The sequence below is a fragment of the Cryptomeria japonica genome, unplaced genomic scaffold (genome assembly GCF_030272615.1).
Source record: "Cryptomeria japonica unplaced genomic scaffold, Sugi_1.0 HiC_scaffold_48, whole genome shotgun sequence".
Classification (NCBI taxonomy): Eukaryota; Viridiplantae; Streptophyta; class Pinopsida; order Cupressales; family Cupressaceae; genus Cryptomeria; species Cryptomeria japonica.
Genome location: NW_026728870.1, coordinates 431,530 through 452,834, shown reverse-complemented (window position 1 = coordinate 452,834; position 21,305 = coordinate 431,530). Strand labels below are relative to the sequence as shown.

The 21,305-nt window shown below is 32.3% G+C and overlaps 1 protein-coding gene across 1 annotated transcript; it reads right to left on the bottom strand.

Annotated features, from left to right (window-relative positions):
• Positions 1-5,106: 5,106 nt before the first annotated feature.
• Positions 5,107-6,902, bottom strand: LOC131862578 (nuclear transport factor 2-like). Its single transcript, XM_059215060.1, has 8 exons — positions 6,861-6,902; positions 6,620-6,757; positions 6,126-6,414; positions 5,884-6,044; positions 5,636-5,777; positions 5,425-5,546; positions 5,286-5,351; positions 5,107-5,196 (listed from the first exon to the last, which is right to left on the bottom strand). Exons 1-8 carry the CDS (start codon positions 6,900-6,902, stop codon positions 5,107-5,109), a joined length of 1,050 nt encoding a protein of 349 aa, XP_059071043.1.
• Positions 6,903-21,305: the final 14,403 nt, after the last annotated feature.

Here is a 21,305-nt window from a genome sequence, read left to right as displayed (position 1 = left end):
AGATGATTGATAGTGATAATATCTTTATGAGAAATATTTTGATTTGTATATTTTTCCTATTATACTCCCTTTCTAATCTACATAAATTTATTTTTTAGCATTCAAATCCTCTATTTTGGGGGAAAGATGATGCTTTATCATTCTTCTAGAAATTTTTGGTGGTATTTTTTGATTCTTCTAAACATCAACAGATTGTGTGCGATCCATTAGCTTGATTAGATTTCCAATCCTTGCTCTCCCTCTTTCAACCCTAAAAAATTATCCTTATAATTTACTTATTATTCTTCATATAAAAATTTGATTTCAAAGGGTTATTTTATGTTTCAATTTTTTTTTTTGTTATTTAAGAATTGATTTGAAATGATACGTTGGTATATTACAGAATCATGTTCATGTAGAATAAAGATTTATCCAATCATTTATCTTCCTATTTAAAATAATTCTGTGAAAATATGCAACCAACTTTTTGCAAGATAAATAAGATTGTTTTTAAAACTATTAGTAATAAAAAAATTATTTAAAAAAAATAATAATCAAATTTAAACAATTTTCACCTATTAGAATATTGTATAAAAGGACGGAGGACAACATGGGCCTCCATCACCATAGTGGGGTGTTTTATTTATTTTTTACTCGTATAAAATAAATTATTTTACAGAGATCTTAGTAGTGAGCATGTATCTTTTAGTGAGGAATCGACTAGGATAAAGATAACATGAATATTATTTTAAAAAAATGTCAAATTATAAATGTGGTAGATTTTTTAAATTATTGACCATGTAGATTTTTGACATCTACATGGTCATAGTCAGATATGAAAGTGAATAACTAACCAGAGAATGTTAAGTTTCTCATATATTTTCTACTCAATATATCTATAGTTTTGAGATAGTAGTCTTATATAAAGATACATTACTCACTAAAAGTCAACAAATTAAATTTATTGTGGTTGATATTTTTTAAAGTTATTTTGAAAATGTTGTAAACTAGTGTTGATATTGATAGCCTACGGCATTTGAAAAATATTCTTTTTAATAATTAATTTAAAAAATTAAACATTTTTAATCCGTGAAATTGTTATTAATTAGTAAAGACAATTACGCATGTTAATAAATGGTTGATAACTTGATAATCATGTAGATAATATTATCCACCAAACACAAAATAAAATAATTTTGATTTAAAAAGCATTTTTGAGATTGCAACTGCTCATATCCAGGGTCTCAAGAAAGAGGCTAACCTCTACTGGTCTATTTGTTCTGTTGAATTACTTTGGCTTATTTGGAAATATAGGAATGATGATATGATTAATGACAGTGACAAGAATACTACTGAGTGTCCCAGGAGACTCATCCTTCATGATCTAAATGTGCAGGTAACAAGGGTGATCAGAATCAAGAAGAATTTTGAAGGATGGCTTCGAGATGGAGCAGCTATGATGTTCACATCGAAAATCTCACATGGATTCACTTGGTCCAGGTTCTCACCAGAGAATACTCTCTTTGAGATCGTCTTGGAGGAATTAATGAGAGAGATGAATATGAACAGAGCTCAGCCAATGCAAAGCCAAGGTAAGGTTATATTTGATCAGATAGACATTTGGGAGTCTTTTGCTAGATTTTATGAAAAACTATCCACTAGTGGACGCTGTGAAGTGCAGAAAGACAATGCTAGGAGACAACTTAAATCCATTATCCCAAGGAAGATATTTGAAGAAGATGCTACCATGTTAAATCAGAGAATCACTTTAGATGAGATCAAAGAGGCTCTCATCTCTTAATAATGGAAAGGCCCCAAGAATTGATGGTCTTTCGATTGAATTTTACAAAAGTTGTCAGCATTGGATTGCGGAGGACTTGATGCAAGTCTATAAAGAAGCTAAAATTAATGGCTCATTGGGGGAGGATGTAATTACAGGGATCATAAAACTTATTCCTAAATAAGGGGACATGACATTGATAAAAAATTGGAGGCCTATCACCTTGTTAACTGTCTGTTATAAAATTCTTGCCAAGGTTGTTGCACAAAGGATAGAGAGAATTATGCCTAAGATTATATATCCTACTCAGACAGGATATGTAAAGGGAAGATATAGTCTGGAGAATCTCCTCACATGTTGGGAGGCTATGAGATGGGTTAAAGAGTCTAGACAATATGCAATCATTCTACTATTGGACTTTGAAAAAGCATATGATAGAATAGATTGGGGTTTTTATCAATATGGTGATGGAATGCCTTGGGTTTCTAGAAAACTACTGTAGGCAGGTCAACATACTAATAACAAATGCTAAGGCCTATGTAGAAATCAATGGTGTGAAATATGATTGGTTTTTCCTTTCTAGATCAATAAGGAAGGGATGCTCCCTTGCCCTTGCACTTTATATCATTGTTGCTGATGCTCTCTATTATATCCTAAGAGATTACTCAACCTCCTCGGGTGTGGATGAATTTAAGTTACCCAATGGAAGAAATCTCTCTAACATTCAGTTTGCAGATGATACCACAATTTTAACTAAATTGAAAGAAGAAAATCTAAATGCACTTTTGTACAAACTAGAGCTATTCTGTGAAGCCTTTGGTGGAAATATCTCAATGGCTAAATCTACTCTCCTAGAATGGGACGAGGAACCCCCAATTTGGTTAGATAAATACTCCTTTAGGTAGGAAGGACCTAACCAATTGATTAGATACCTTGGTATACCTTTTGAAGTAGAGCCCAAGCAGAAAGCTATGTGAGAGTGGGTTAGAAGTTAAATTGATAAAATTTAAGGAAATAGAATATATAAGCACCACCTTACCATTGGAGGGAGAGTTACCTCATCATTGGAGGGAGGGTTCAAGTTTGTCAAAGTATCTTCCTACAACATTTATTATACATCTTCACGAAATTCAAGCAATTATAAGTTTAATTATATCCAAAAGATCATTTGGTCTAATGGAAAATGTGGGAGAAAGAACCGTGCTATGAAATGGAGTTGGTGCACTATGAGAAGAACATGAGAGGAATCGGCTTAAAGGATTTAAGATGGAAAGGCAATGCATTAGCTTCTCAATGGATAGTCAAAGCTCTTAGCAGAGAAGAACAATGGAAGGTTTTGATTAGACATACCATTAGTAGGGCCATGTCTATAAATAATCTAAATAACTAGCCTTTATTGTAGTGTACTATTTCAGTTGCTCATACGTGGTGTTGCAAGCCTTTATTGTAGTGTACTATTTCAAATGATATTCTACTAAATGATTCACTCCCTTGTGTAATTTAGCACATAAAAATTTATGATGTAAGATAATCATAACATTTCTTAACATTAAATATTATTTAAAAAAATCATAACATGGTAGGTAAGTATGTCATCAATAAAATGGTATATAATCATTTCAACATATTAAATCATTTCTTTTACAAAAAAATATTGTGCGAAACAAAGTTTAAATAAAAACAATTTAAAAAAAATATAAATTTATATAATTAAAAAAATTAATTTATTTTGTGTTATAATTTATATAAAACAAATTTATACATATATTATCTAACTACAATTTTCTAATAATTATACATTTGACATATTTCTAACATTCATTTTATACAGATACTTCTTCTATACATTTCAAGCTCTAAAAATATACAAGTTATAAATTTAACTATTATAATAGATTTATTTTATAAAATTTTATTTAAATTTTTTCCCGTATCATTATATTTGGCCCTAAAGTTTACCCCACTTCTATAATATTGATCTACTTTAGCTTAAATAATACAATTATTGATAATATCACGTATAATCTATAGTACTTTTGTGGTTCTCTATTTGACCACCTTCTTGTGAGTGATCACCTTAATAAATTTTACAAAAAGACCTAATCTAGAATCTATAATACAACATAATTCACATAATTCCCTTCGTTATGATTATAATCCTATTATTCAACTTAGCAAACATGATCTTGCGTGTTTAGTGTTTTTTTTTCTAATCCTAGGAATCTATCATTTCTTTTGTATACAAAGGTCTATTTCCATGCTTATAGTAATATACCAAGTTTCAATTTTTCGTTATTTACATACACCACAATAAACTTCCTTTCGGATCCTTTTCTAATTTTTCATCTCAACAAATGACCAATTTTATTCCTTGTATTATAAGAAACTCTTAAAGTTTTATTTATTCAAGTAAACATTCATTAACAGATTTTAGTATATGATTCGAATATTTTCTCATCTAATATATCTTATGAAAGTTGGTAGTCATGATATGGTCCATTCAATTCTCTATTTTTCACATTTGACCCATCTAATATCACCAATAAAATATCCTTAAAACCTTTAATATCTTTGAATAAGATATAAAACATAGAATATTATGAAAATAGAATAATATAAAACGTAAAACAAGGTGTGGAAGAGAGAATCTAATGGAACTCTTTAACAAACTATACAGAGTTCTAATTACATATGATGTAGATTATACCTTTTATAATATTCATGACATATGATGTAGATTATACATTTGACATATTTCAAACCTTCATTGTATAAGATATAACAAAATTTTATATATAGATAACAAAAATAGAACTCTTTAACAAACCATACAGAGTTCTAATTACATTTACATTGATGATTCTTCGAAATTTCAAATCACCATCAGAAGCGATTGGCTTTCGAGACCCAGTAAAACCAGCTTCGGAGCCAGCACCTTGCTCAGGATCCCTTCCAGTTGCAGCGTGGTTCCAAATTCATGACCAGCTGCAGAGTTTCCATCCGCCCTTGCTGGGTCTCTATCTCAATCTGGGCAAGGTGACTCTATTATTGTCTATGCTCTCCCATGCCTATGCCTTTGCCTTTGTTCATACTGGTTATGCCTCTACGGGGTAAACTGCTTTAGATTAGACCAAGTATGAATAAAAAACATGTACTTCTTCTGTACATTTGAAGCTCTCGGAAATACAAGTTAGAAATTTCTTGCATAGCCATTGCGTCCTTGACGATCGCCTCCTCTCTTTACGCCATTTGGAATATTGTCTTTCCATGGTAGAAATCAATCAGTAGGAGCAGAGAAAAACAATTATATTTGAAGACTATATTACATTATATGAATAGATAATAACTTAATTAAGGCTTTGCGAAATTCCTCTGAAACCAGCCAACCTTTTCTTTTCAACATATACGCGACGCCCAGAGATGACAATAGGAGATGCCTGCTTACAAAATATAAATACAAGTTTTATGAAAATAAAGATAAATACAATATCTAATAACACTAAATAATTCGATACAAATTAAGTACCTTTACAGCACTCTCCACAGAAGTTGATGATTGGAACTCAATGAAACCATAGCAAAAGTTTTTTTCCTGCATTACAGTATTTAAACATTACAGAAGGAAAAGAGCAGAAAACAAGCGAGATTTGTTTTCAAAAACATACCTTGTTGGCTCTGATTTGAATTCCACCGGGCTTTATAGAACCATATTTTTTAAACTCTTCTTCAAGCAAAGTAATTGTAGAATTCCATGGCAAATTTCTTAAATGGATTGAGTTCTCATTGACTGTAAGTTATATGGGATTTCAAGGTTAGTGAGAAATTAAGAACCTGAAAGATACAATTAAAAAATGGTGAAGGGAAGATTATGCTAACCTGGGGCTTTTCGAGAATTAGAGTTCAAGGATTGTGATGTTGTATGTACTTGTGATGGTACATTTGCTTTCAGTCCGGTATTTATTGGAAATTTCACCACAACGGTTGGCCTTTGAATAGGATGTGGGTTCTCTTTCAAAAGCTGAACATTCAAAGAAAAAAATATCAGTAACATCATATTCTACAAACGCTCAATGTATGAAAGGGCTTTGAAGTGCTCGACGTGCATTCAAAATGTTTATACTTACAACTGCTAGAAAACTCATTTTTGTTGTTTCTTCTGGTGGTGAAATAGTTTTCTCAATATCCTTAAGCTGTTGTTCATTCTCAACAGTTTCAGTAGCATGTTTATTTTCCAATTTCGAAGGTTGTGATTCAAATCTTTGAATTTCTTTTGCAGGAACTATCTCTGCTAAGACACAGAAAGGCTGCGATTAAAGAAGATTCTACATCGAAAAATACTGAAAGATAGAAGAAGAGACCATTTTACCTTCCTGCAAAGGCTCATCACAAACAGCATTAGCCGACATATAAGTTTTGTCTTCTGAATACTGGGATTCTTCCAAATACCGAAATGCATCGTTTAGAACAAAATAGCCTCTCTCCTGTGGTGCTAAAAGGAAAGACTGGGCAAATTTTCTTTCGACATTCTCGTGCCCTAATATGATCCCAGTTACCAGTATGATATAAGATTCATTATAAGCTTCTTGTGAATCCACAGTTCCTATTTTAACCGCATTTCCCTTATTGAGCGAAGACACTATATTGTTTTTAATAGCCTGTTGGTAACAACCATTCAAAACAAGAACAACATTATGTCTGCAAATTTGATTGAATAAAGAAATGTAAACTTAAACCATGGATAAAAATTAAACTTCGAAGGTATCTTGTAGTTGCATGCCATATGGTAATATTGTATTTCAAAAATGAATTTGTATGATTTGAAACTGTTATACACTGAATCTACTGCAATATTTGACTTACTTCTAGGGTTGTTACATGCAACAATTGACCATTGGGTTCAGGGCGGGTGATAGTGCTGCAATCTTTGTAGAACTCGTATAGCTTATCTGGACAGTTGTTTAGAACACAGTAATACTGGTTCACAAATTCGTTTGCAACCTACCAAACCAAAAGTGTTAATGAAATAAACTCCAAGCCCAACGCAAATGATCCAAACCCAGAACCACTTTATAAGAATAACAAGATGGTATAGTATTCATACCTCAGAGGCAGGAAATTCTCTTTGTAACTGCTGGGATTCCATCCTTCTGCATTGGAAATGATAATCAGTTGCATGTTAAAGTGTGTTGAATCTGCTAACTATCCCAATCACAAGTCTAGGAAAAATTGCAAAAGAGAGAATAAAGAGAATATGTAGAACATAATTCCTGTTGCAGACCTTGTATGGATTTTAACTGTAAAGAGTTGCTTTTCAGTGAATGTGAATACTTTCCACACCTTTTAAAACCTCTCAACTGATTTAGTGGACTGAATTGAAATTTCGAAACAGCCTAAATATTTTTCTCACAAGCGCAGATACAAGGAGGCATAACAGCAGAGTACGAGTTAGTTTGCTTTTCTTTTCTTTTTCCAAATATATTTATAAGGCATAACAGGCGTGTCTTTTGACTAAGAGAATAGAAACTATTGAATTTTGGGATGATAACGTTTGTATGGCCATAATTACCTATTCCTATACAAGTCTAGTCTAATACAACAAGACGCACACATAAGTAAAAATGACGTTAGATTAATTAATTTAGAGTGAGGATTGAAATATTAAATGTTAAGAGAGTAATTGCAAATAAAAGTATATGTAGTTCTATGGAAGATGTGTGGAAATGTGTTTGATGTGACATTGATTCTAAAGATCTGATGAAGGAAAATATGTAACTTAAATTTGTTCATTATATCAGATTTGTTCTAGGGTATTTTCATAGGGAAGAGCACCAGTAGTCGTTATAGCTAACTTCGCGCACCCATAGATCCTAAAGGGTATGTCGTATTTTGGTTTTTTTTAGTCATCTTCGTATGCGACTTAACTGCTTATAGCTATTGATCTGGCTTCTGGGTAGTAACGATGCATGCTCTGGAATCAGTTATGCGCACAAAGGTAAAAAAGTACACATTTCAAAGTGTCGCCTGATACCTAACTAAAGATGTTCCAGTAACCGTCAACTCAAAATTGCTAGTACTTGTTGACAAATGTCCAAATAGCGATGCACAAATGTTCCAATAGTGGTGCACAAATGGGACAAATGTTCCAATAGTTGTTCACAAATGGGCCAATTAATTACAAAAAAAGATCGGCTATTGGTACAAAACAAATTTATTAATGGTGTTTTCACTATGAAGGCTATTGGGGGGTCAACATAACAATAAGGTGACGGTTCTTGGAACTATGTTATCTATTCGTGCTCTTCCCCTAGTATTACATATGTTCTCTAAGGCATAGATCTAATTTTGTTGGTTGTACTTTACTACTTCTTTTTTTTTTCCGTTATGTGATTTTTTATGCTCAAAGGCTGGTGGTGTTTGTATATATTAAGGGGAGATCATCGAGTCTAAAATGACAAACTTTACATTGAGCATCTTCATAGAACCAACTTTAGTTGGAAGCAAGCAAACATTTTGATGTCAAATTAATTTTTGGTAAGTCCTCTATTCAAAATGTTCCTATATAAATGTTCCTTCTTGTTCTACAATAGTGATAAGATGTTCTAGTATGTCAATTATATACATAACAAATACTCACATAAATGTACACATAGTCCACTCACAACAACTAGTGCATTTTGTTTAATGCCAATAACTTATTTGAAAATCAAAATCGTTGTTCAAGTACTGTGTTGATGAAACATTTTAAGAAAATCAAGTTCAAATAACAGTCAAATCTTACCCTCGCCCAACTTATTACAACATTAAATTTGTCTCCAAGAATACGTAATCATTAAGCTTATTCCCAGGAGGTCTCCCTTCAGGTGATTTCCTGAGAAGGCCCAATGCTTCACCTCTATGAGCATCAACTAGATGCAATGAGTGCTAAGTAGACCATTCATTATCATGAGAGATGGGTTCTTGTGTACTACTACTCATGAAACATGGGTCAATGAGTTTGTCTCGAAAAATACATAATTGAATCTTGATAATAATATGATAATTTGGTCTATTGTGGAAAATATATCCTACATATAAATTGATAAGCTTAAGGGGCTCTATTATAAGTGGGTTCAACCTTGGAGGAAACTCCATTGTTAAGAGTGTCCGAGTTGGAGTAATACTAGGATGGGTGACCTTCTGGGAAGGCCCAATGTTTCACCTCTGTGAGAATCACCTAGATATAATGAGGGATAAGTGGACCATTCATTCTCATGGGAGATGAGTTCATGTGAACCAGTACTCATGAAACGTGGGTCAATGAGTTTGACTTGAAAACTATATAGTTGAATCTTGATAGCAATATCATAATTTGACTTGTTATAGAAAGTATCTCCTACTTATCAATTGATGAGCTTGAGGGGCAATATAACGAATGGTCTATAATCAAGGACAAAATGGGCCCAAAGGAATACAAAAGGGAGAGATGTTTAAAATTTGAATTACTTGAAATACTGGCAAGGGAAGAATGTTATTGGAGGCAAAAGTCAAGGGAAGTATGGCTTCAAGAGGGGGAAAGAAATACAATTTTTTTTCACAAGGCCTCAATAGAAAAAAAAGGGAGAAGTAAATTTATGGAAATCAACAAGATTGATGCAACAAGAACCCAAAATTTGGAAGAAGTTAACAAAGAGGCCACAAAATTATTTGAAACAATGTTAAAGGAAAAGTCACAAGGGAGTAAGGAAATGAGGGGAAAATTTATGGATACAATTCCCAAAGTAATATCAGAATAATAGAACCAGGAGTTTTTTAAGGCAGCAACAATGGAGGAAGTTAAAACAACAATATTTCAGATGAATCTCGACAAGGCTCCTGACCTAGATAGTTTCTCTAGTAGATTATTCCAATGTTTCTGGGAGATAGTGGGCCAAGATATACACACTTGAGAGTGGAGGAAACAAGGAAAAAGAAGAGGGTATTAAAGGAAATGAACCACAAACCACACATTCTTTGCACTACTTCGAAAGAAGAAGATGGTAAATTCTATGCAAGATTTTAGACCGATTTCCTTATGCAACACTACATACAAAATAATATCCAAAATTATTGCCAACTGTTTTAAAAAAGTCTTAAATTTTGTAATATTAGAAGAACAAAGCGCCTTTGCCCCTAGGAGTTCAATAGTGGAAAGGATAATAATAGCCCATAAAGGAATTCAATCATCTAGAAAATCAAAATAGGCAGGGATGATCATAAAATTGGATATTATGAAAGTGTATGGCTCGATGGATAGAGAATTCCTCAAGGAAATTCTAGACAAATTTGGGCTTATGAAGGATTGGATTTGATGGGTGGATGGATGCATATCAACTCTAACCTTTTCAGTGTGGATGAATAGTGGGGCTCATGGTTTCTTTAATTCAAGTAGAGGTATAAGACAAGGCGACCTGTTATCTCCCTTTCTATTCATAATTATGGGAGAGGCAATGGGTAGGGGGATAACTAAACTAAGGGAGGAATCAAATGGTATGGAATTAAGGTAGTTGTTGGTGAGGCCTCGGTGACACACTAGCAATTTGCAGATGATACTATGTTGTTTGGACAATCAGACAACTAGGAAGCTAGGACTATTAAGTCACTACTCAATAAATATTTTTATGTCTTGGGACAAAAAATTAATTGGAGTAAATCGAAGGTCTTCGTCGTCAATACTCAACCAAGTCTTGCAAGGGATTCGACCAACATCCTAAAGCTTAAAGTAGCTAATTTTCTAGGCAAGTTCTTGGGCACACCACTCTTTCAAGGGATGAATAAAAAGGAATACTGGATGAACATAGTTTCAAGCTACGTAGACAAGAAGATTCTGTGGAAAGGTAAATGGATTTCGTCAGTAGGAAGATTGCTTATGATAAAATCAGTGCTTTTGACACTCCCGGTATACTCCTTGTCCTCTCTAAAATCCCTGATGGAATAGATGCAGAAATGAAAAAAATCATGAAAAGATTCTTTTGGAATGGCATGAATGACCAAAACAGAATACCCCTATTAACATGAGACAATAAATGCAAGCCAAAAAAAGTAGGACTTGCAGGACTAAGAAAACTTGTTGATAATGAATCTGGAAATGGGAGAAAAACTTGTATGGAGACTATATACAAATAGTAACGAGAAATGGATTAAAATCATACGAAAGAAGTATGTAAATTCCAATTACCCGATTAGCATTCTCAAAGTAAGAGATTCTCCTAGAGGTTCGATAGTGTGGAATTACATTTTAGAAAGCTGGGATATAATAACAAGATATATCACGTGGGAAATAGTAAATGGAGAGCAAGGATTATTTTGTAAAGACTCATGAAATAATTATAAAAAATTTGGAGGAATATCTGAATTTGGAAGACATAAGAAAAGAGACCCTATTGAAATGGGGAGAATAGGTGAAAGATTATGGGATAATTATAGTAGAAAATGGGACGATAAGTTGGTCAACAATGTTGAATGAAATACCGAGTCTTTCTTTATTTGCTCAACAATGTTGAATGAAATACCAGATTCTCTAAAGATACATAGTTTTATAATAAAGTATTCTTGTTGGCATTTTACTACAAAACTCCTTAAGATTTAAATCTATGTCAAATTTACTCAATTCTTATAATTGGCGTGTAAACACATCCTTCCCTTGTGATGATAATTTAAACATCCACAACCCCACTAGAAGATTTATATGTAGCAATCCAATATTGGCTACTAGTTTATTCTCCCACATTGTAGTCCTCAGCTACATTACAAAATATTTTACAAAATCTAGACATTAGCCAAAGATCTATTGGCATATCCTTAGTTTTATATTTGATTCTTCTGACTTTTATAATCCTAGTAAAATTTAAATTTTCATGTTCAAGGTATAGAGTGTGCTTTATTCTAATATCTATGGCTAATTTTTTTTCCAACTATTGTTAAAACTCCTCCTTTTAGTGTGTGTAGTAGGTCCTTCGTATATTTGAATGGGCCAAGAAATATTGTGTCATTTTATTGTGTATGATGCTCAATGTGCTGCAATTTTAGAATTTATTAATTCATGTATGGATAGAACTTTCTCATTTGGTTTGTTGACAGTAGTTATTTAGTTACAAAAAATTGAAGTTCGTAGCATCTTGAATAAATAATTAGTTAAGGAGGGGTGTATCCTTAGCAATTGTTTGTGTCAAAATTTGGTTTAGAGGAATTCATGATGAATAATTAGATATTTTTGGGTCCTTTTGTTTGGATGAACTCTTTTGTTATTAACCACTCCATATCATTACTATTGATATTGGGTCATCTATAGATGAAATAGTGGGAGAGGAAAAAAGGAAATTGCAATGCATGATATGTTGACCACAAACCTATAAATTCTTCTACTACTTTGGATAGATAAATTGCCTCCTTATGAACTAAAAATGTGGTTGACGTTAGAGAGTAGAAACTCTTATCTTTCTTCTACATGGGTGTTCCTCACAACTTTGATGAACTTGGTATGACGGGTAGGAGTAATTTTGAAAACAACTATAGTTCGTGTTATTGTAGCATCTTATCTCCTTGTGGGTTTTAGTAGTTGATTTTATAGATAAAAAAAATCGACATAAAAAATTTCATGTAACAAGGAAAATATGGTACTTGACTCAAGCAATTTATTAACTAGGTAGCAAGTTGCGTTTGATACTATTCTATCCCACTTTATAAGGATGAAATGAAAAAAATCCTTCAAATGAATATACAAGGCATTCGAAAGTCATACTTAATTCTTATTTACTTCTCAATCACCACCGTTACTGTTTCTTTCTCAAATTGGTGTTGCATTGCTTGTTCTAATTTGAGTTACAATAGTCAACATTAAAGAACCCATAACCCGTACAACCTGAGTTGGCCTAATGGTGGAGAATTTGTGCTTTTTAAAGAGAGGTCACAAGTTCAAATCCCACAAGGGGGTAGGGTATGTACACCTTATCGGCTTCAGCCCATTACCTATCAAAAAAAAAAAAAACCCACAATCCATGCTACCTTTTACATTTCATTAAAATAAAAATTATTTTGAGTTTGGCCATTGTGGATAATATTTAAAGAGAGCATGGTATTTTGTTGAATACATTATAATTTCCAACATGTATTTGGTTAAATTTAAGTTGTTAACTCAAATTGGAAAGTCTTTGTATTCTTTGCATAAACACACTCCTTAATTGACATATTAAGCACAAAAAATGTCAGTCAACTCTGAATGTTTAACATTTTTAAGACTAAAACCGTAAGCTTAGTGTGTGTGATTTAAGCCATTCCACCCTATAGTAGATTTCTATTTTGGGGTATTAATCCTCAAATTATGCTTTGGTGGTTGTGCATTGAGCAGGTAAACTCCCCTAGTGTCCGCCTATCATGGAAAATTAGTTCAATAACACTATTTGATGAGTATATAAGTTGCAGTCATTTTGGGGAAGGAATTTTCATAAGCGAGAAGTTCATGAGATCACGCATTCAAGCATTCAAGAATCACTTTCAAGTATTGAGTACCTCAAGTCTTCTTTCAAGGATAGGTGTTGCATTCAAGTCAAAGATTCAACCATTGAAGAGGAGATTCATTCCAACATTCAACTTCATACGAAAAATTCTATCAACATATCTATAACAACCTCCCTTGAGGTGATTTACTTTTCAATCTTTCATTTACGTTTACTTGCAAGTACTTTCTTTCATCATTTGGTTAATTCCAAAACTGGTGTTTGAAATGAAGGCAAACCCCCAATCCCAACCCCTTTTCCTCTCTTTTCTATGTGTAGGTTGTAGGTGTGCAACTGTACTTTCGTATTTGGAATCCATTTGCAGAGGCGAAAGAATCATTTTCCTTTCACGGATTTTTTTGGAGGACCGTGTACACATTTCACCACGGTCCGGGCAACTTTTGGTCAAATTCCAAGGTGACTTCGTCTCGACATATTATTGCCAGATCCTGGTGCACAACTTCATCCTACACTTCTATCTCGACTTACAACAAGATCTTTGTCACTTTATTCACTTAGTCATTAGTACACAATTCAATAAATTCAATCTCATTCAAGAAGAGAGGAGTAACCTACCATTCCCACATCAATCAGAATATTACCTCCTTCTCTGGAGGTTGAATCTAGTGCATTTTCCCCCATCTTCTAATGCAATGAGTGAAAAGTATTTGAAGGGAAATCCGAAGTGAAACTTCCATCTCTCTTCGGAGGGAAGAAAGACTTTCCTCTAGATCTCTCATTCGCTCATTTTTCCCAACATTACATTTTGGTGAACGCGACGTCTTGCATTATTTCCTTGGAACAAACTTGGAAGTTTAATTTTTATGCACACTTAGTGGTTAATTCATTCAAAACACTTGTTTTAAAATTGAAATTGAACATGTGTTTATCTTGCTATTGTCTTACATCTAAAAATTGCTTTGTTTGACAAATTCAATTTCCTCCTTGTCTTGTTTAATTTACAAAATCAACTTTAAAAAATTAAGTGGTTAATTGTTCAAACCCTAATTTTCAAACATTATCATGAACTTGTGCAAAAGTTAAACTTCCATTCAATTTTCAGATTTGTGACTATATTTAGATTTGTCTTCATTCCTACAATTCAAATTTTTTATTTCCCTCTTCTTTTCCAAATTCAAATTTCAAAAATTAAGTGGTTAGGTCATAAAACCCTAATTTTAAAAATTAATTGGATTTTGTATAAATTTCAAACAATTTCATTCAAATTCAGATTTATAAACATTTTCCAAGGTTTCCCTATGCTTTAGGTTTTACCCTTTTCAAATTTGCAGTCCAATTCCCTTTTCTCTTCAAAACCCTAATAGAGTCCTATTTTCAAATTTGAACCTTAGTTTTGCCTATCTAGAAATTGTAAAATCTGCCAATTTTATGGGGTTAGCTTTAAAATCATCGTAATATTCATCCCTGAAGATTTTGAAAAAAGTTGGTCGGCCTGTGTGCATTTTCTACACAACTTGCTATATAGAAGTCCTATCTCTATAAAATTTCATCCCCTCAGTCAATAGGCTGGTGACTTGGGGAATGAGGCTTCGATCAACCAATACCTTCCACCCATGGAGGATAATAGTCCCATCTTTCTAGTGCTTGCCAAAATAGTTGGTAACATCCCTCTTAGGACCCTTCAACCTTTCAATTTAAGGGGTAAAACCCCCTTTCTTCAGAAGCCCCAAGAGATTTTCCTTTTTCTTCAGCTGCACACAATTTCATGGTTCGGTTCTCTTCCTAGTGCCCCCCTTGTCAGCTTCTCTTTGTGAATAGAAGCACACAACAAATGGTTAAGAGTTTATCTCACTTGAGTTTTCTCCTTTCCTCTTTGTAATCAGGGTCCTGATCAGGCTTTGTTGCTAGGACCCATAGCTCTCGTTAATTAGACTTAATGAGGGGTGTCAATACAACAAGTTAACTTTCTGTTCCGCTGCATAATGTTCTATTCAATTTGTGAAATAAGGAGAATTGTGCAGGGAAAAGATGTTGTATGCTTGTTTGCATGTAAGCTAACGAAAATAAGTGCACTTTAAACCCTACCTCTTCCACCATAATTTCTACTCCCATGTGTTATTTATTCATTTCAAATCATACTTTTATAATAATATAAATAGAAAAATTTAATTATTGTTTGTAGCTGTATTCTTTGTTTTTGCAAATTTTTCTTCTTTTTCTGGCTAGAATTATATTTTGTTTTGCAGGATTAGCCATAAGGATCAAGATCACAAAGGTCTAAATCTAGCTCTTGTTTATCATTACTCACTTACTTTCCATTTCAAACTTGTTTTGATATCATAGTCTCCATTTGGAGCATCATATTTAAGTATCCAAAGTCTTCAACAATGTGCAAGCACTCCAAATTGCAACCTGCACCTTTACAAGTAACACACCTTTTAAACAAAAAAGTTCAGGTGTGAGGATTCTTAAATTTGGTGGGCAAATCTCACCATAAAATCCTATCGACTAATAACATATTCATTTTCAAATAACATATTCTTATAGAGAAGAAAGATTCTAAGAGGTTATAAGAGAATTATAGAATATAATTTAGTTTTCGATTATTTGTTCCTCCAAGGAAGGATACCATTCCATCAATTTAATTCAAAATTTTAATTAATTTATCCAATCAATGCATACAATTAAATATTTTTAAACTACTAAGTTTTTAGATTTTGTATTTAGATTCTAAACATGTATAGTTTTCAAAATTTTTAAAAATGATTTATTAGAAAATTAATTCAACATGTCATCCTCTCTCTTCCTTTCACTTGGTTCTCATTTTCATTGGAAAACTTTGGGGTTTCTTTTGTCTATGATTTGATCATGGATTTGACATCTATGTACAAGAAATTAACCTTTGGCTCCATGATGGGTGAATGCAGATGGAGTTTCTTCAACACTATCTAGTTGGTATTTTCATGTTGGTTCCACCTTTTGATTTCAATTGCTACTGAAGGGGTCAAGGGAAGTACTCTAGGTAATGGTTTCTCACCTAAAAAGTATTTACATGTTTGGAATAAATAAAAGATAATAATTTGTTATTCAAGAATTGCTCCAATGGAGGTAAAGGGGTAGGAGATGATTGATAGTGATAATATCTTTATGAGAAATATTTTGATTTGTATATTTTTCCTATTATACTCTCTTTCTAATCTACATAAATTGATTTTTTAGCATTCAAATCCTCTATTTTGGGGGAAAGATGACGCTTTATCATTCTTCTAGAAATTTTTGGTGGTATTTTTTGATTCTTGTAAACATCAACAGATTGTGTGTGATCTATTAGCTTGATTAGATTTCCAATCCTTGCTCTCCTTCTTTCAACCCTAAAAAATTATACATATAATTTACTTATTATTCTTGATATAAAAATTTGATTTCAAAGGGTTATTTTATGTTTCAATTTTTTTTTTTGTTATTTAAGAATTGATTTGAAATGATACGTTGGTATATTACAGAATCATGTTCATGTAGAATAAAGATTTATCCAATCATTTATCTTCCTATTTAAAATAATTCTGTGAAAATATGCAACCAACTTTTTGCAAGATAAATAAGATTGTTTATAAAACTATTAGTAATAAAAAAATTATTTAAAAAAAATAATAATCAAATTTACACAATTTTCACCTATTAGAATATTCTATAAAAGGATGGAGGACAACATGGGCCTCCATCACCATAGTGGGGTGTTTTATTTATTTTTTACTTGTACAAAATAAATTATTTTACAGAGATCTTAGTAGTGAGCATGTATCTTTTAGTGAGGAATCGACTAGGATAAAGATAACATGAATATTATTTAAAAAAAATGTCAAATTATAAATGTGGTAGATTTTTTAAATTATTGACCATGTAGATTTTTGACATCTACATGGTCATAGTCAGATATGAAAGTGAATAACTAACCAGAGAATGTTAAGTTTCTCATATATTTTCTACTCAATATATCTATAGTTTTGAGATAGTAGTCTTATATAAAGATACATTACTCACTAAAAGTCAACAAATTAAATTTATTGTGGTTGATATTTTTTAAAGTTAGTTTGAAAATGTTGTAAACTAGTGTTGATATTGATAGCCTACGGCGTTTGAAAAATATTCTTTTTAATAATTAATTTAAAAAATTAAACATTTTTAATCCGTGAAATTGTTATTAATTAGTAAAGACAATTATGCATGTTAATAAATGGTTGATAACTTGATAATCATGTAGATAATATTATCCACCAAACACAAAATAAAATAGTTTTGATTTAAAAAGCTTTTTTGAGATTGCAACTGCTCATATCCAGGGTCTCAAGAAAGAGGCTAACCTCTACTGGTCTATTTGTTCTGTTGAATTACTTTGGCTTATTTGGAAATATAGGAATGATGATATGATTAATGACAGTGACAAGAATATTACTGAGTGTCCCAGGAGACTCATCCTTCATGATCTAAATGTGCAAGTAACAAGGGTGATCAGAATCAAGAACAATTTTGAAGGATGGCTTCGAGATGGAGCAGCTATGATGTTCACATCGAAAATCTCACATGGATTCACTTGGTCCAGGTTCTCACTAGAGAATACTCTCTTTGAGATCATCTTGGAGGAATTAATGAGAGAGATAAATATGAACAGAGCTCAGCCAATGCAAAGCCAAGGTAAGGTTATATTTGATCAGATAGACATTTTGGAGTTTTTTGCTAGATTTTATGAAAAACTATCCACTAGTGGACGCTGTGAAGTGCAGAAAGACAATGCTAGGAGACAACTTAAATCCATTATCCCAAGGAAGATATTTGAAGAAGATGCTACCATGTTAAATCAGAGAATCACTTTAGAATAGATCAAAGAGGCTCTCATCTCTTAATAATGGAAAGGCCCCAAGAATTGATGGTCTTTCGATTGAATTTTACAAAAGTTGTCAGCATTGGATTGCGAAGGACTTGATGCAAGTCTATAAAGAAGCTAAAATTAATGGCTCATTGGGGGAGGATGTAAATACAGGGGTCATAAAACTTATTCCTAAATAAGGGGACATAACATTGATAAAAAATTGGAGGCCTATCACCTTGTTAACTGTCTGTTATAAAATTCTTGCCAAGGTTGTTGCACAAAGGATAGAGAGAATTATGCCTAAGATTATATATCCTACTCAGACAGGATATGTAAAGGGAAGATACAGTCTGGAGAATCTCCTCACATGTTGGGAGGCTATGAGATGGGTTAAAGAGTCTAGACAATATGCAATCATTCTACTATTGGACTTTGAAAAAGCATATGATAGAATAGATTGGGGTTTTTATCAATATGGTGATGGAATGCCTTGGGTTTCTAGAAGACTACTGTAGGCAGGTCAACATACTAATAACAAATGCTAAGGCCTATGTAGAAATCAATGGTGTGAAATATGATGGGTTTTTCCTTTCTAGATCAATAAGGAAGGGATGCTCCCTTGCCCTTGCACTTTATATCATTGTTGCTGATGCTCTCTATTATATCCTAAGAGATTACTCAACCTCCTCGGGTGTGGATGAAATTAAGTTACCCAGTGGAAGAAATCTCTCTAACATCCAGTTTGCAGATGATACCACAATTTTAACTAAATTGAAAGAAGAAAATCTAAATGCACTTTTGTAGAAACTAGAGCTATTCTGTGAAGCCTTTGGTGGAGATATCTCAATGGCTAAATCTACTCTCCTAGGATGGGACGAGGAACCCCAATTTGGTTAGATAAATACTCCTTTAGGTAGGAAGGACCTAACCAATTGATTAGATACCTTGGTATACCTTTTGCAGTAGAGCCCAAGCTGAAAGCTATGTGAGAGTGGGTTAGAAGTTAAATTGATAAAATTTAAGGAAACAGAATATATAAGCACCACCTTACCATTGGAGGGAGAGTTACCTCATCATTGGAGGGAGGGTTCAAGTTTGTCAAAAGATACTATCTTCCTACAACATTTATTATACATCTTTACGAAATTCAAGCAATTATAAGTTTAATTATATCCAAAAGATCATTTGGTCTAATGGAAAATGAGGGAGAAAGAACCGTGCTATTAAATGGAGTTGGTGCACTATGAGCAAGAACATGAGAGGAATCCGCTTAAAGGATTTAAGATGGAAAGGCAATGCATTAGCTTCTCAATGGATAGTCAAAGCTCTTAGCAGAGAAGAACAATGAAAGGTTTTGATTAGACATACCATTAGTAGGGCCATGTCTATAAATAATCTAAATAACTAACCCTTATTGTAGTGTACTATTTCAGTTGCTCATATGTGGTGTTGCAAGCCTTTATTGTAGTGTACTATTTCAAATGATATTCTACTAAATGATTCACTCCCTTGTGTAATTTGGCACATAAAAATTTATGATGTAAGATAATCATAACATTTTTTAACATTAAATATTATTTTAAAAAATCATAACATGGTAGGTAAGTATTTCATCAATAAAATGGTATATAATCATTTCAACATATTAAATCATTTCTTTTAAAAAAAAAAATTGCGCGAAACAAAGTTTAAATAAAAACAATTTAAAAAAAATATAAATTTATATAATTAAAAAAATTAATTTATTTTGTGTTATAATTTATATAAAACAAATTTATACATATATTATCTAACTACAATTTTCTAATAATTATACATTTGACATATTTCTAACATTCACTGTATACAGATACTTCTTCTATACATTTCAAGCTCTAAAAATATACAAGTTATAAATTTAACTATTATAATAGATTTATTTTATAAAATTTTATTGAAATTTTTTCCCGTATCATTATATTTGGCCCTAAAGTTTACCCCACTTCTATAATATTGATCTACTTTAGCTTAATTAATACAATTATTGATAATATCACACATAATCTATAGTACTTTTGTGGTTCTCTATTTTACCACCTTCTTGTGAGTGATCACCTTAATAAATTTTACAAAAAGACCTAATCTAGAATCTATAATACAACATAATTCACATAATTCCCTTCCTTACGATTATAATCCTATTATTCAACTTAGCAAACATGATCTTGCGTGTTTAGTGTTTTTTTTTCTAATCCTAGGAATCTATCATTTCATTTGTATACAAAGGTCTATTTCCATGCTTATAGTATCATACCAAGTTTCAATTTTTCGTTATTTACATACACCACAATAAACTTCCTTTCGGATCCTTTTCTAATTTTTAATCTCAACAAATGACCAATTTTATTCCTTGTATTATAAGAAACTGTTAAAGTTTTATTTATTCAAGTAAACATTCATTAACAGATTTTAGTATATGATTCGAATATTTTCTCATCTAATATATCTTATGAAAGTTGGTAGTCATGATATGGTCCATTCAATTCTCTATTTTTCACATTTGACCCATCTAATATCACCAATAAAATATCCTTAAAACCTTTAATATCTTTGAATAAGATATAAAACATAGAATATTATGAAAATAGAATAATATAAAAGGTAAAACAAGGTGTGGAGGAGAGAATCTAATGGAACTCTTTAACAAACTATACAGAGTTCTAATTACATATGATGTAGATTATACCTTTTATAATATTCATGACATATGATGTAGATTATACATTTGACATATTTCAAACCTTCATTGTATAAGATATAACAAAATTTTATATATAGATAACAAAAATAGAACTCTTTAACAAACCATACAGAGTTCTAATTACATTTACATTGATGATTCTTCGAAATTTCAAATCACCATCAGAAGCGATTGGTTTTCGAGACCCAGTAAAACCAGCTTCGGAGCCAGCACCTTGCTCAGGATCCCTTCCAGTTGCAGCGTGGTTCCAAATTCATGACCAGCTGCAGAGTTTCCATCCGCCCTTGCGGGGTCTCTATCTCAATCTGGGCAAGGTGACTCTATTATTGTCTATGCTCTCCCATGCCTATGCCTTTGCCTTTGTTCATACTGGTTATGCCTCTACGGGGTAAACTGCTTTAGATTAGACCAAGTATGAATAAAAAACATGTACTTCTTCTGTACATTTGAAGCTCTCGGAAATACAAG

Coding starts and splice junctions, on each gene's coding strand:
- LOC131862578 (XM_059215060.1), bottom strand. CDS start 6,902: ATGGAATCCCAGCAGTTACAAAGAGAATTTCCTGCCTCTGAG. Junction 6,415..6,619: donor TGCATGTAACAACCCTAGAA/GTAAGTCAAATA, acceptor TGTTACCAACAG/GCTATTAAAAACAATATAGT. Junction 5,352..5,424: donor TTCAAATCAGAGCCAACAAG/GTATGTTTTTGA, acceptor ACTGTAATGCAG/GAAAAAAACTTTTGCTATGG.